Here is a 15072-nt window from a genome sequence, read left to right as displayed (position 1 = left end):
TCCGGGAGTTGGTGATGGACAGGGAGGCCTGGCGTGCTGTGATTCATGGGGTCACAAGGAGTCAGACAAAACTGAGCGACTGAACTGAACTAAACTGAGAGCTCCAATTAGTCTCCTGCACATGAAAAGAATGTTTCAGCTCAAATCCCTCTGACGGCTCTTTAACTTGCCTGACAGTTGGAGGCTTTTACAACTTGTGATTGTTTATAGGCCCCCAACCGCGAGAGGCACAAAGCTTACAGCATCTTAAAGATATAGAGCCTTTTCTAAAAAGCTAAAAATTATATTGGTGATGGGTTTCACTGTCGAGTCAATGGCTGCTGCCAGGCCTCCATATTCTTTATCTTTTATCCTCCCAGGCACCTGGGAGGATATTAATCAATGTAATTGGGATATAGAAAAAGGAACATAGTAGTTTTGATGTTAGCAACACTAGACTTTTGAGTTAATGAATTTTCTCTTTGTTATAAATCACTGTACTCTTCTTTGTTATAAATTGTTGTGTCCTTGCTATGTAAGAGTGTAACTTATTTAGTGCTTTCTGAGAGTGGCACCAGACTTTGGGAAGAACAACACGATTAAGACAAGTAAGTTCTCTGGTTGACAGACCCTTATCAGAAAAGGACCGTAAAATGTTAATTGGCCTTCTGGCCAGAAGATGATGTAAATCACCTAAGATTTGTGAATACAGCTAGGTATGCAGAGAGAAAGCCTGATCTCGATAAGAGTCAGGGCTGCTGATGCTGCATAATTTTGTATTATCCGTTGATCTCTATGTACAACCAAAAGTATAAAAGGCTTTTCCAGACAATAAAGGATGTGCCAGTCACTGGAAAGATTAGTTTCCCCTGTGTCTTCTTTACTCTATTTTCTGGCTGAATTCCCATCTGGGGCGTGGAGGCTCACCATGTCTACTTACTTGTCCTGGCTTCTAAGACCCACGCGAGAGGGAGCCCAAGGCGGGACACCCTCTGCTATTCAAGCGGGTGCCGGTGGCCTAATGTAGATGGTGCAAACCTCGTCTCAAGGTTTTATTACCTCTCTGCATAAACCAAGTTATTCAGCCTTTCTCTCCTCTATTCTCTTAACTGCAAACTCTTTCCTTATCTCTCTCTAAATCTCTCTCTCTCGCCACGCTGTGCCCACTTCGAATTACCCTGGATCCACCGGGGCTGGACCCCGGCAGCTATATAAACAAGAAAAAGGCAGATGGTATTATTTAACAAATACTAGTTGCCAGCTACTTGCCAGGCATTGCTCTGTGCTCTGCAGATCTATCAGTTAAAAAAAAGAAACACTATGGAGCTTATGTTCTAGTGCAAAGAATCAATAAAGTACATAGTGGTGGATGGTGATCAGTGCTATTGGGGAAAAAAAGCAGCAAAGAAGGGGGATATGTCTATTAGTGGAGAACAGTTTACATGATTACCTAGAGAGAATATGGAAAGCCTAAGGAAGAAGCAATCAAACACAGATCTGACTGGCGGGGGTTTGGGTCATACAGAAATCTGGGAGAAGAGTTCTCCAGGCAGAGGGAACAGCCAGTGCAAAGACCCTTAGAGGGTGCCTCCTGGGGTGACTCAGGAACAGGAGACCCCTGTGGCTGGGATGCACTGAACACAGGGAGGTACTTGATGAATTCAGGGAAACAGGGGGAGGCAGTGGGGTTCAGTTCCTATAGGTCCTCCTAAATTATTCTAAGGACTTTGTTTTGCTCTTGAGCAAGCTAAGAAGCCTAAGGATTTTAAGCAGCAAAATGATTCTGGCTGCTATGCTAAGAACTGACTAAAAAGTGGGACAGGGACCAGGACGGCTTCAAGATCAATTTAGACCTTACTGGATTAATCATCTGGGGTCTATGCAGATGACTCTGACTTAGCCCAGGATAGTAACACTGCAGAGGCTGTGGAGTGGTCACAGTTTGAAGACAGAACTGAAAGGGGTTGTTGCTGACTTTCCGGATGTGGCATGTAAGAGGAGCACTGGTGACGTGTGATACTGTGAGCAACTGAAGGTACACAACTGCCACCTGCTCATTCGCTTCAGTCATGTCTGACTCTTTGTGACCCCATGGATGGTAGCTTGCCAGTCTCCTCTGTCCATGGGATGTTCCTGGCAATACTGGCGTGGGTTGCCATTTCCTCCTCCAGGGGATCTTCCCCACCCAGGGATTGAATCGGTGTCTCCTGCATCGCAGGCAGATTCGTTACCACTGAGCCACCTACTGGAAGACATCTAGTTAGGGATAAATCTGCTGGAGAGGCAGATGTGGCGACAGAACATCCAGACTGTGGTTCTGGACTGTGGACCAGGGCTGGTATGTAAACTTGGGAATGGCTTGGAAAATGGATGAGGTCACTCACAGTGAGTATATGCTCCAAGGTTAGGAAGATGGGACAGAACTAGCAAAGGGCACAGAAGCAAAGCTGCCAGAAGGGCACAAGGAAAACCGGGAGAGCTGTGTTCCAGAAACCAAGAGAACTAATTCTTTCAGGCAGGGAGGCATCCACTGGTAGATGCTACCCAAGTGCTAAAGAGGTAAGACCGGAGAACTGACCACTGTATTTAACGGTCTGGACTGCTGGGGACCTTCACAAGGACTGTTTTGGTGATATGGTGGTGATGGCAGCCCAAGTGGAACAGGCTCAGATGAAAATGGGAGGAGGAAGTGGAAGGTAAAGCTGCCAGCTTTGCTGAAAAGGGAATAGAAAAATGAAGTGGTGGTTGAAGAGGGGTGTTAGTCAATTTTTTTAAAGATACATCACAGCATGCCAATGGAAATGATGCAAGAGAAGGGGGGTGGAGAAACTGCTGAAGTGCATTCCCTGAATAGGTAAGAAGGTGAGAAGTGGTGGCACTGGCTTTAGACAAGAGGAACATGAACAATTCACTACAATAAGAGGAGGGAAAAGCTGAGTACAAATGAAAGTGGATGAGTGGCTACTTGTACATTTAAAAGGTATCTCTGCAAGCAATGATCCAGGAGAAAAGTTGGTAGAGTCCTAACAATGTAACATTTATACAACAGTTCTGAGATAGGGAGCTTAAGCAACATCTATCTATACAAAGTTACAGTGAACTAAGTTGAGGTTTTACCTTACTTAGTTCATTTTAAGAAATGAGAAGGGAGCAGGCCCCACTGACTCTGGTGCTAACTGCTGACTCCACCCTCCCAAGCACTAGCATGCTACTCCAGTCAGCCATCATGAAACCAAACAAGACACACTCAAGCTTTGTTTGCTTTATTTCACTACATGAAGTTAAGCAATAAGGCAAAATAGTAACCTGTCATTCATAAAGACCAAGGAGTGCCTCTCATTCCCAAAATGGACCAAAAAGCATATTTCTTTACAAATACGCCTGACATTTAGCTCATTAAGTCTATAAACAGTCTGAACAAAACAAAACTCTAGTGGGCCAATCAAATCACAAATTCAGATTAAGTTCCCCAAATTGCAGTTTCTAGTGCTAATGACATCTAATTTGCTTGCAATAGTACACACTCACCATACTTTAAAAACCTTGCACCTGATCTAATATAAAAAATGAACAAATTAAAGTCCAAATTCACCAACTGCAGATATTGAACCATTTCTACTAACATGCAGAATTACCAGCCTGTACTGAAAACTATCTTGAGGAAACAGTAAATCAAGAGCTCTGTTATTCTGCAAGCTAATTTGGCTTCTGAGGAAACAATTCTATGATCAAAAGTGTTTTTGTGTTTCTGTGTCACATGGGGGTGATGAGACCCGTTACTTCAACATTGTTATTTCTGGGAACAAACACCAGCTATATGCCATAAATGTGTAACAGTGTGTAGTCTGTGCAAACATGTAAACACAGGACGTGATTCTCTACCTTGAGAATCATCTCCTCCACTGGCAAATATGCAGCACTGGCATCAGGGCAGGCTGTAGCGGGTAGTGAAATAGAAATTAATTTGACACTGTACGGTCACAAAAACTTAAACTATTTCTACGGTTTGCAAATTTGTCATTATACAACACACTGCCCCAACTTCTCAGAGACTAAGCCTTATTACTATCATAATATTAGAGATATAAGTTCTTTTTTTCTTACACTGCAGCATATATATTACTCTGTGGAATATTATTTCATAATATTGATCTTAAGAGTACTACTTAGTGTCTTTCAAAGGTTTCCTAAATATCTCTACCTTACAAGGGGAGCCGAAAAGTTACTGTGTCCTGTATTTTAAATTGCTATGTACATTTTTTTTTTAACTAAAGGCTTGAACTTAGAAACAAAACCAGGGTATAAACAGGAAATTTCTCTTTCTCCCAAAAGTCTGTTGGCCACTTGCTAACAATACATTTATGGAAATATGGTGCAGCTGGTGGTCTACTTGTCAAGTCTCATTTTAGAAAACATCACAGAAACTAAGGCAGGCAAGCCAACTCCAGGATACCAAGTGAAAACAGCATGTGTGTTGTTAGGCAAGTATTCTGGGCTGCTTGTTGAACTATTTTATGGTTTATGATCAAAATGGGCTTATTTGACAAACTGTACGATAAAAGTCATAAACTCAGGAAGGAGGAAGGTTTTTTCTTAATATCCAGTTTTGGATTCAAGAGATTACAAATGTTACTTTCCTCTTCAATCACTGGAAAGAACATTAGTTCAGATCATGATAAAAATCTAACCTTTAAGATATTTTCTGCATTCCAGAAGTGAACTTGCCCACCAAGTTTTCTTTGGGCTCTTTCCAGGTTCCAAATAGTCAACAACTTACTGAGTTAAAGAGGCAGAGAGGAGAAGGGGTATGAAGTAAGACATATAAAGCATGCCTCCCCATGGCAGCATAAATCCCTGGATATTGTGGCAACAGTTAAAATGAATAGAATTTGCCACCCAGTGACATGACATGCAATTGCTTCCTTCTCAAATTTTCCCTAGGAGAAAAAAGTTCCATATTCTGCTGGGAAAAAAACTTTTAAAGCAACTAATAGGTAAGTATCCTACATTCACTTAAAGAAGTCAAATGAAGGTGCCTTAACTATTTCACAGGTCTTTCCAATCATTGCAAAACTAAAGACAACGTGACAATTCTATTTTCCTGTCAAATGGATGGAAGCCAGGAGGCAAGGGAACGGATATATATTTAGAGTGCTAGACTATATCCAGTGGAATGCATAAAGCATTTGGTGCAACACTGAGACCAGTGCCAGGTCATCAATAGCAGGTCTAACTTTCAGTTATTTTATGTTTTCATCTGTGAGACTGATCCTTTATGAGATCAGGTCGGGAGACAGTATGGACAGTTTCTCAAGTGGTCAATTGAATGCCACTCCAAGGAACAGCACATCCTCTCTTGGGATGGAACTATGCTGTTGTGAGTCAACGTGCAGGGTTCAGTGAGGGAGACACAGACTTACGGGTGTGAACAGAGGAGAGAGCCAGAGGTACAGCAGTCGCTGTGTTCCTAACGCCTTGCCTATGCGCCCACCCTCCTAGGAACAGGACTCAGTAGTGCATGGTACATCATTATAAACAAGGTCTAACGAAGCAGCGGCTTCCACATTTTAACGCAGGTTCGTGGTGATACTGTCCTTGGGGATCTGCCCACCAATGGAACATTTTAAGGAAGAAGCGGGCCCAAGCTGAGTTCCACATGCTGGGTGAGCCAGATGACTTCTGTGCCCTGGTCAGTTTCTTCAATGGGGCGGATGGGAGTGGCCAGGTTTTTAAAATCATGCTTCATCTTAAAGCAAACGGTCACTTCTCCCTCCTCACGTTGCGGGGTCACTTTGATGAAAATACCCACTTTGTTGGCCTTTCTGAAGGCTATAATGCTATGGAAGGAAATAAGCACAGCATTAGGCAGGTCACAGGTCAGCCAAGCCAGTTAAACTCACAGTCATTTTATGGCCCACAGGAAATCTCTGACAACAAGATATGACTAGAATCCCGTTTGTCAACAATGAAAAGTTTCTTCAGCAAAATGCCGATCTCCTTATTACAAAAGTAAAATACAGTCATAAAACTTAGGACAGGAAAAAGTACATAAGTAAATCTTTCTTATTTTCTTCTTCAGTACACAGAGAAAAACTGTCAACAGCTTGGCTCTTAACCTACTACGTATTTTTCCATGCACTTACACTTTTATGCTTTTTTAACCAATAGAAAAGGGACACACTATTCTGTAACAAGTTTTTTTCCCACTGTTTATCACAAACACCTGTCCATATTGGTATATACAGATCTCCTCCATTTTACTTAATGGGTACACAGCAACCATAATTTGTTTACACTGATTTCCTGTTACAAACATATCTTCATATTAACTTTTATAAACATGTGGTAATATTTCTACAGGATACAGACTGATGCTAACTCAGAGCTTTAAACAATTTCTGGAATATCATAAATCAGTGTGTCTTATAAACAGCCTCTGTGAATTAGGAATTTTTAGAATAGAAAAAAAAATCTCTAGTTCAAGTTTCCATCTCAGTTTTCTGATACGCACTTGAAGTTTGTGTTTAAACAGTTTAGCTTCAAAAGAAAAAAACAATGAAATAAACAGAACGTGATCTACTATCCAAATGATACTCAACTACTCTAAGAGAAGTTACTGAAACTAAACATTTTCATATTATCCACTATTATGTACTATTAATTTCCAGATATCTGGAAGTCCTAAAAAGCACAATAATGTGAAATATAAAAAAGCATTATACTAGCACAACCATTTTGAACCAACTAAATCTTTCATATTAGATTCATTTTAAAAATTTAATTAAAAATAGTTGAAAAAAAAAAAAATTTCTAGCCTTAATTTCCCAGGCAACCATTGATGCCTGGGAAGCTTTAAAAAAAAATTCAGATTCTTGGTACCTACCTAGCTAGACCTGCTAAAGAGTAGCTGTGGGGACTGGTACTCTATACGGAATTAAAAAAAAAAATTAAAACACCCAACCTGGTGCTTTCTGAAGTTAACCCAAGTGTTGCAATCGCTGTACTAACCTTACCTTTGCAGTCACTTGGTTTTTCTTGTTTGTCCCATGTTATTATATTTGTTCTCTCCAGTATCTTGGTGAGGAAGCTTTTAATCATTTTGTTCAAAAGCCTTAAATATGCCCTATTCTAGTGTACTAAATGCTACTGCTTTTCAGCTCAAAGCACACTCTGTTTTCTTATTTCCTTGGCCGCACCACACACCTTGTGGGATCTTAGTTCCCTGAACAGGGATGGAACCTGGGCCCTCTGGAGTGGAGGTGTGGAGCCCTAACCACTGGACGGCCAGGGAATTCCCTCAGCCCACTTTCTGTATCTTGCTTTGTGACACAGGATTCTGCTAACCACACTCCTGCTTTTTAGGCTGGCTCCCTGTCAGGCTCCCTTCAGGGGCTCTAACAGAGACCAGCAGCCTGTGGGAAGAAGGGGCTGCTCCTCCGGGTAAGCCTCCTATCTCCGTGTAGCTCCAGCAGGCAGCACTCCAGCAATGCGTCTTCACTCACGAAGTGGCATATCCAGGTACATATTCCAACTGCATACCCAGCTTCAGCATGCCACCCCTCCTCTGCCAGCCTGCCATGTCAGCACTAGTCAGGCAGTGTCCCCTCCCTCCCCCACTTCCCAGAGGTCTGAGCTGCAGCTCCACGGGACTCCTCCTTCCTTCAAGCTTCTAAATTGTAATTATTTTAACCATTTCTCTTTACCCTCTTAGCCCTAGGCATGGTAACTGCTTCACTGAATTGCCATCTCTGGGATATTTCAGATTTCTTTTTAACTTTTACCCAGTTAACAAGTCTTCATATTAAATTTTCTCTGTTCAAATAACAGATGTGATTTCTGTTTTTTAGACTGAAAGCTAACCAAAGTATTCCTCATCTGGGAAAGGCTTGGCTTTTACTTCTCAGTTAATAACTGAGAAGTATTAGGTATGAGAGAGTAAAATCTATTAATCACTAATCACTCAAAGAGGGAAAGGTGGCAGGGAAGTCGATAAATCCAATGATAAACCTCTGGGGACAGAGTACTGTACCCTGTACACAACCATTAACAAATACACACCTGAAAATTTTTTACCATGGGAAACACAGGTTAAAAAAACTGTGCTTACAGAATGATCCTAATTATGGAAATGTTACTGGTTTATCTCTGGTGGTGAGATTTTATTTTCTTCTTCATATATATGATTTAATATATCATATAATAATGGGCTTCCCTTATGGCTCAGTGGGTAAAGAATCTGCCTGCAATGTGGAAGACCTGGGTTTGATCCCTGGGTTGGGAAGATCCCCTGGAGAAGGGAAAGGCTACCCACTCCAGTATTCTGGCCTGGAGAATACCATGGACTCTATAGTCCATGGGGTTGCAAAGAGTCGGACACGACTGAGCAACTTTCACTTTCACTTCACTAATATATCTTCATATATATCAGTTAATAATAATAAATAGGAAGAAAAAATTATTTAAATTCAGGTAAGGTAAGGTAGTCACTCAGTCGTGTCCGACTCTTTGAGACCCCATGGGCTGTAGCCTACCAGGCTCCTCTGTCCATGGGATTTTCCAGGCAATAATACTGGAGTGGATTGCCATTTCCTTCTCCAGGGGATCTTCCCGACCCAGGGATCGAACCCAGGTCTCCCACAGTGTAGACAGACGCTTAACCATCTGAGCTACCAGCGAAGTAAGAAAACTGAGATCTATCAGTGGGCCTCCTGCAAGCCAGCCAGCTGTGGTGTGTGGGTGGGTGGGTGGGGGCAAGTCCCAGGAAGATCACTTACTCAGGGTCGTCCTGAAAGTCCTGGGGCTCTGCCAGCTCGTCATACTCTGCTGCTGCATCCTTGCCAGCTAAGACGAGCTCTTTGGGGGGCACCACCACCTGGAGAGCAGCACACAGAGGCTGGCTCAGAAGTGGTCAGTGCACTGCACATTCGTCCAACAGAATACAGCACAGTACTGCCCTGACCCAGACATGCTGAAGGGAGCAGCAAGTCTCAGGAAACATACAACATTACTTCACTTACAAAAAGTTTCAAAACATATTGTTTGGGAATACAGACATTTATGATAAAAGATTAAGAACAAAGATATTTAAGGGAATGAAAAAGTCAAGAGAGTGCTTAGTTCACTGGGGTTGCCATGGGTAATTCAAGCGGGAGGACACAGGGGCTTCAACTGTGCCTTCAATGTTTTCTTTCTTTCGGGGCTGGTGGAACATGGGTGTTTGTATATTGTTCTCTATACTCTGTGGTATAAAAAAAAGAAAAACAAAAAGGAGAAACACATAAAACATATGAAGAAGAAAAATATAACATAAAACAAAGGAGAAACATAAAACATATAAAGGAGAAAAACATATAAAGGGGAAACTTAAAACTTCCAACAACGCAAGAGAAGACTCTACACATGGACATCACCAGATGGTCAATACTAACATCAAACTGATTATAGTCTTTGCACCCAAAGATGGAGAAGGTCTATACAGTCAGCAAAAACAAGACCGGGAGCTGACTGCGGCTCAGATCATGAACTCCCTACTGCAAAATTCAGACATAAGTTGATGAAAGTAGGGAAAACCTCTAGACCATTCAGGTATGACCTAAATCAAATCCCTTTTGATTATACAGTAGAAGTGACAGATTCAAGGAATTAGGTCTGACAGACAGAGTGCCTGAAGAACTATGGACGGAGGTTCATGACGTTGTACAGGAGGCAGTGATCAAGACAATCCCCAAGAAAAAGAAATGCAAAAAGTCAAAATGGTTGTCTGAGGATGCCTTACAAATAGCTGAGAAAAGAAGATAAGCTAAAGGAGAGAAAAGGAAAGATATACCCATATGAATGCAGAGTTCCAAAGAATAGCTAGGAGAGATTAGAAAGCCTTCCTCAGTGATCAATGGAAAGAAATATCAATGGAAAGAAATAGAGGAAAAACAATAGAATGGGAAAGACTACAGACATCTTTGAGAAAATCACAGATACCAAGGTAACATTTCATGTAAAGATGAGTACAATAAAGGACAGAAATGGTATGGACCTGACAGAAGCAGAAGAGATTAAGAAGAGGTGGCAAGAATACACAGAAGAACTATACATAAAAGATCTTAATGACCCAGATAACCACGATGGTGTGATCATTCACCTAGAGGCAGACATCCTGGAATGTGAAGTCAAGTGGGCCTTAGGAAGCATCACTACAAAGCTACTGGAGGTGATGGAATTCCACCTGAGCTATTTCACATCCTAAAAGATGATGCTGTTAAAGTGCTGCCCTTAATATGCCACAAATTTGGAAAACTCAGCAGTGGCCACAGGACTGGAAAAGGTCAGTTTTCATTCCAATCCCAAAGAATGTCCAAACTACTGCACAATTGCACTTATCTCACACACTAGCAAAGTAATGCTCAAAATTCTCCAAGCCAGGCTTCAACAGTACGTGAACTGTGATCTTCCAGATGTTCAAGCTGGATTTAGAAAAGGCAGAGGAACCAGAGATCAAACTGTCAACATCTGCTGGGTTATAGAGAAAGCAAGAAAGTTCCAGAAAAATATCTATTTCTGCTTTATTGACTATGCCAAAGCCTTTGACTGTGTGGATCACCACAAACTGTAGAAAATTCTTCAAGAGATAGGAATACCAGACCAGCTTACCTGCCTCCTGAGAAATCTGCATGCAGGTCAAGAAGCAACAGTTAGAACCAGACATGGAACAACCGACTGGTTCCAAATTGGGAAAGGAGTTTATCAGTCAAGATTGTATACTGTCACCCTGATTTAACTTATATGCAGAGTACATCATGTGAAATCCCAGGATGGATGAAGCACAAGCTGGAATCAAGACTGCCAGGAGAAATATCAATAACCTCAGATACGCAGATGACACCACTTTTATGGCAGAAAGCGAAAAAGGACTAAAGAGCCTCTTGATGAGAATGAAAGAGGACAGTGAAAAAGCTGGCTTAAAACTCAACATACAAAAAACGAAGATCATGGCATCTGGTCCCATCACTTCATGACAAATGGATGGGGAAAGTGGAAATAGTGACATTTTCTTTTGGAGGGGCTCCCAAATCACTGAAGATGGTGACTGCAGCCATGAAATAAAAAGATGCTAGCTCCTTGGAAGAAAAGCTATGACAAACCTAGACAGCATGTTAAAAATCAGACACATTACTTTGCTGACAAAAGTCTGTCTAGTCAAAGCTATGTTTTTTCCAGCAGACATGTATGGATATGAGAGTTGGACTATAAAGAAGGCTGAGGGCTGAAGAATCGATGCTTTTGAACTGCAGTGTTGGAGAAGACTCTTGAGAGTCTTGGACTGCAAGGAGATCAAACCAGTACATCCTAAAGGAAATCAGTCCTGAATATTCTATTGCTAGGATTAATGTGGAAGCTGAAATTCCAATACTTTGGCCACCTAATCCAAAGAACTGACTCCTCAGAAACGACCCTGATGCTGGGAAAGATTGAACCTGGCAGAAGGGGACAACAGAGGATGAGATGGTTGGATGGCATCACCAACTCGCTGGACATGAGTTTGAGCAAGCCCCGTGAATTAGTGATGGACAGGAAAGCCTGGAGTCCTGCAGTCCATGGGGCTGCAAAGAGTTGGACACGACTGAGCGACTAAACTGAACTGAAAGGAGAAACAGTTTTCTTCAGACTTAGCCTTTGGTTGTAACTAGGCTTCAACTTTGCTCTGTTAGAGGTTAACAGATAACAATGTTAGTAACATTTCTAATTATGGAAATAAATGTGGCTGGGGAGCTAAAAGAGAGAGAAAAGCAGCAAATTCATAAGCTGGGTATATTTATCAGACACTTATTTCTATCTGGATAGAGACACTGGATAGACAGCTCATTAGTGATATTTTAAAAAGGAGCAAGGACAGATGAGTGTCATCTCTCTTTAGAAGTGATGCTGGGAAATGAAATCATTAAAAAGCAGAAAGAAAAATAAAGAGATAAATTCTCTACTAATAAGCATAACTCGAATAACAGCTAATTAAAGATATAGGCATCCTTTCTGCTGATTTGTTATGAACATCATGCTGAATTATGAGACAATAAAATGGCCTACTACAGAGAAAAGTTCTTGTTCTAAAATTTCAAGTAGTAGACGAATCATGAAATAAAATATAGAAAGTTCTCAGTTCATTCATTCAAGTAATACTGAGAGTCAGAATCGCCTATTTTAATATTTAGTGCCACGTATACTCTCACCAACTCGATGGACGTGACTATGAGTGAACTCCAGGAGTTGGTGATGGACAGGGAGGCCTGGCGTGCTGCGATGCATGGGCTCGCAAAGAGTCGGACACGGCTGAATGACTGAACTGAACTGATAGTCTATGTAGGGCTTTCCAGGTGGTGCTAGTGGTAAAGAACGCACCTGCCAATGCTGGAGACATAAGAGATGCGGGTTCAATCCCTGGGTCGGGAAGATCCCCTGGAGGAGGGCATGACAACCCACTCCTTTGCTGTTGCCTGGAGAATCCCATGGACAGAGGAGCCTGGCGGACTGTGGTCCACAGGGTTGCAAAGAGTTGGACATGACTGAGGTGACTTAGCATGCACGCACACATGCATACTCCATGTAAGCAGAGGGCCTCTAGCTGAGGCACATCAGCTTTTAAAAGGAAATGTCATTTCCTTTGCCATCTTGAAGAATCAGTATGCCTCAGGAAGAAAGGGAGCGATGGGCATGTCTGTCAGAAGAGTGGGATGGGAAGGAAGAATTCTAGGTAAAATGAGTAGCATATGTAATTCTCCAGGAACATGAGAGTTTATGACCCACTGGATCTGCTTGGATCTCAACCATTAATGTGCATGATCTAGAGAACGCTAGATTTAGCCGTTTTAGGGAAGATCGTAATGGAAGAAAAGAGATGAGGATATTAAGGAGCTCTTAAGCTATGGCAAGGAATTTAGTTTATTCCAATGTCCAAGGGACACCAAACAAACTGCTTGCCATGATCAAAGCTAAATCTTAGAAAGATCATCCTAACAGCAAGACAGAGATGGGCTGGAGTGGAAGTGGGGGTGAACTGAGAACAGGGAGTTGAAAGTTGCTGTCCTAGTCCACATGAGAAATGATGAAACCTCCAAAAAGGGCGGTGGCAGTGTGCCTGCGGGTAAAGTAGAAAACTCTAGAGGTGAAATCAAGAGAACCTGAAGACTGGATGTGAAAACCAGAGTGTGGAATCCTTTAAAGCAGGTCAAATGAGGCCACTTCAGGAAAGTCAGGGTCACTCAGAATGAAGCAAAACACTCCTACCTTGGCAGTGCTGTTGATATTATCAGGGTCCCCCTCCTCGCACTCCAAAAGAGTCACGTGGGTGAGGTTCTCCACTGGATTCGTGAGAGTAAGGAGGACCTGGCTCTCCTGGGGAAAAGGAAACGTATCTTTCAGACATGCTACACTGCTGCCACCTAGGTCCACCTTCTCTCATGATTATATCACAAAATCATCAGCCCGTGCACCCCCGCCTTCACCATCATTCTTGAGTACCCCACCTGTACCTCTGCATCGCTGCACTCTTGAATGCTCAACTCCTACATTACTTATACACTAGACTATATCCTCTCTAGAGCTGCTATTTCACTGAGGAAATGGATCAGATTCCATATAAAGGGCCAGTTACTCGATCCAGAAATCTGAGAAATATACATTATCTAAGTGACTGTTTAAACTTTGTAACTCTTACTCTACCCAGGATGTCACTAGGACTTAAAAGAAGGAAGCCCTCATAAATAAACTATAGGAGCCTGAGGCCAGCCAAATGTATTAATATAGCCAAAAAAAAAAAAGGGCATATCAAGACTATAGAAGACTTTTAAGATATCTTGAACTTTTTTGGTATGCCCTTTAGCAAAAAAAAAAAAAAAATCTTTGAAATGAATAGGGACTATCAAAGTGTCTTTATTGCTGTAGAACATTCTGTAATTTGTTGGGAGGCATGTGTGGGAGTCAAGGACTCAAAGAATAGAGGGGCTGAGGTAACAAAGAAATCTATGACAATACACACACACACACAGATGGTGGAGAATCTCTCTCACACACACACAGACAGATGTTAGAGAATCACACACACACACAGTGTACACACATACACACACAGGAGGAGACCTGAAGCTGCCTGTGGGGTCTAACATCTCCGTTTTTACCAGCCATGATTCTACCACCATGTAATGTGCACCCTGCTCCTTCTGCATATATTCAAAGATGCTATAATCAAGAATCCCAGCTTAAGGACACTTAAAGTCTCAGTCCCCTTATTATTTCAAACTTTCTTCTATCTCTTGCTCATTGAATCCCGTGTCAAATATGCACAGCCACCACATACACTAAGCACACCTCTTCGATCAATTAACTCTTTCTCCTCCCATTAATATACATGGTACTAACCTTCATGTAGCGAAGGTTGGGAATTGACATGATTCTCACTTCTGGGATGTAATTGCTGTAAGTGAATAAAAAATGCATTAATGTTCATTGCAGTCTCTTAGAAGAAATGATTTCTTCTTGTCAATTAGAACAAGCCAGAGAAAATTTTAAAGATTCTTCCTATCACTACAATAAGAATTTAAGACATGAAATCAAACCGGTAATGAGCTCTTTCTGAAATCTCACGTGTACCTCTATATATCCATGCATCAAGGTGGATATCTCCCTTATGTATTTATTAGATATGTCTTTTGAGATTTTTATTAATTCATTTCTGTGAATCTATATAGCAACTGGTGATAAGACCCAACACTGATTTTATAATACATTCAGTTCAGTTCAGTCGCTCAGTCAGGGGTACAAAAACAATACCACATACTAACCAAACACTTTTACGTAGCATTTACTATGTGCCAGGCAATATTTGAAGTTTGTTACAAATATTAATTCATGTAATCCTCATTGCAACTGCATTAAACAGGTATTACTATTATCCCCATTATAAAGATGAAGACACCAGGTTTAGGAGAAGCAGTCTGCTGGAAGCAGCCAGGATTCAAACCTAGGCAGTCTGGCTGCAGGGCCTTGCTCTTAACCACTCTGTATGCTACCTCTCTGAATAAGACAACAGAATATTGTACTTGTGTGTGC

General features: G+C 41.6%; 1 protein-coding gene across 2 annotated transcripts in view; it reads right to left on the bottom strand.

The window, feature by feature from the left end:
* Nucleotides 3227-15072, bottom strand: part of DCTN4 (dynactin subunit 4) — a 33279-nt gene continuing 21433 nt past the window's right edge. For both annotated transcript variants that reach the window (XM_005683178.3, XM_005683179.3), the window contains 4 exons: nucleotides 14383-14437; nucleotides 13252-13359; nucleotides 8754-8851; nucleotides 3227-5816 (listed from right to left, as the gene is read on the bottom strand). In XM_005683178.3, coding sequence (XP_005683235.1) covers nucleotides 5603-5816; nucleotides 8754-8851; nucleotides 13252-13359; nucleotides 14383-14437 — 475 coding nt within the window. In that variant the 3' untranslated portion in view covers nucleotides 3227-5602. The remainder of the gene's footprint in view (nucleotides 5817-8753; nucleotides 8852-13251; nucleotides 13360-14382; nucleotides 14438-15072) is intronic.

Source organism: Capra hircus, chromosome 7 (assembly GCF_001704415.2).
Source record: "Capra hircus breed San Clemente chromosome 7, ASM170441v1, whole genome shotgun sequence".
Classification (NCBI taxonomy): Eukaryota; Metazoa; Chordata; class Mammalia; order Artiodactyla; family Bovidae; genus Capra; species Capra hircus.
This window is presented reverse-complemented; position numbering and strand designations above follow the sequence as displayed.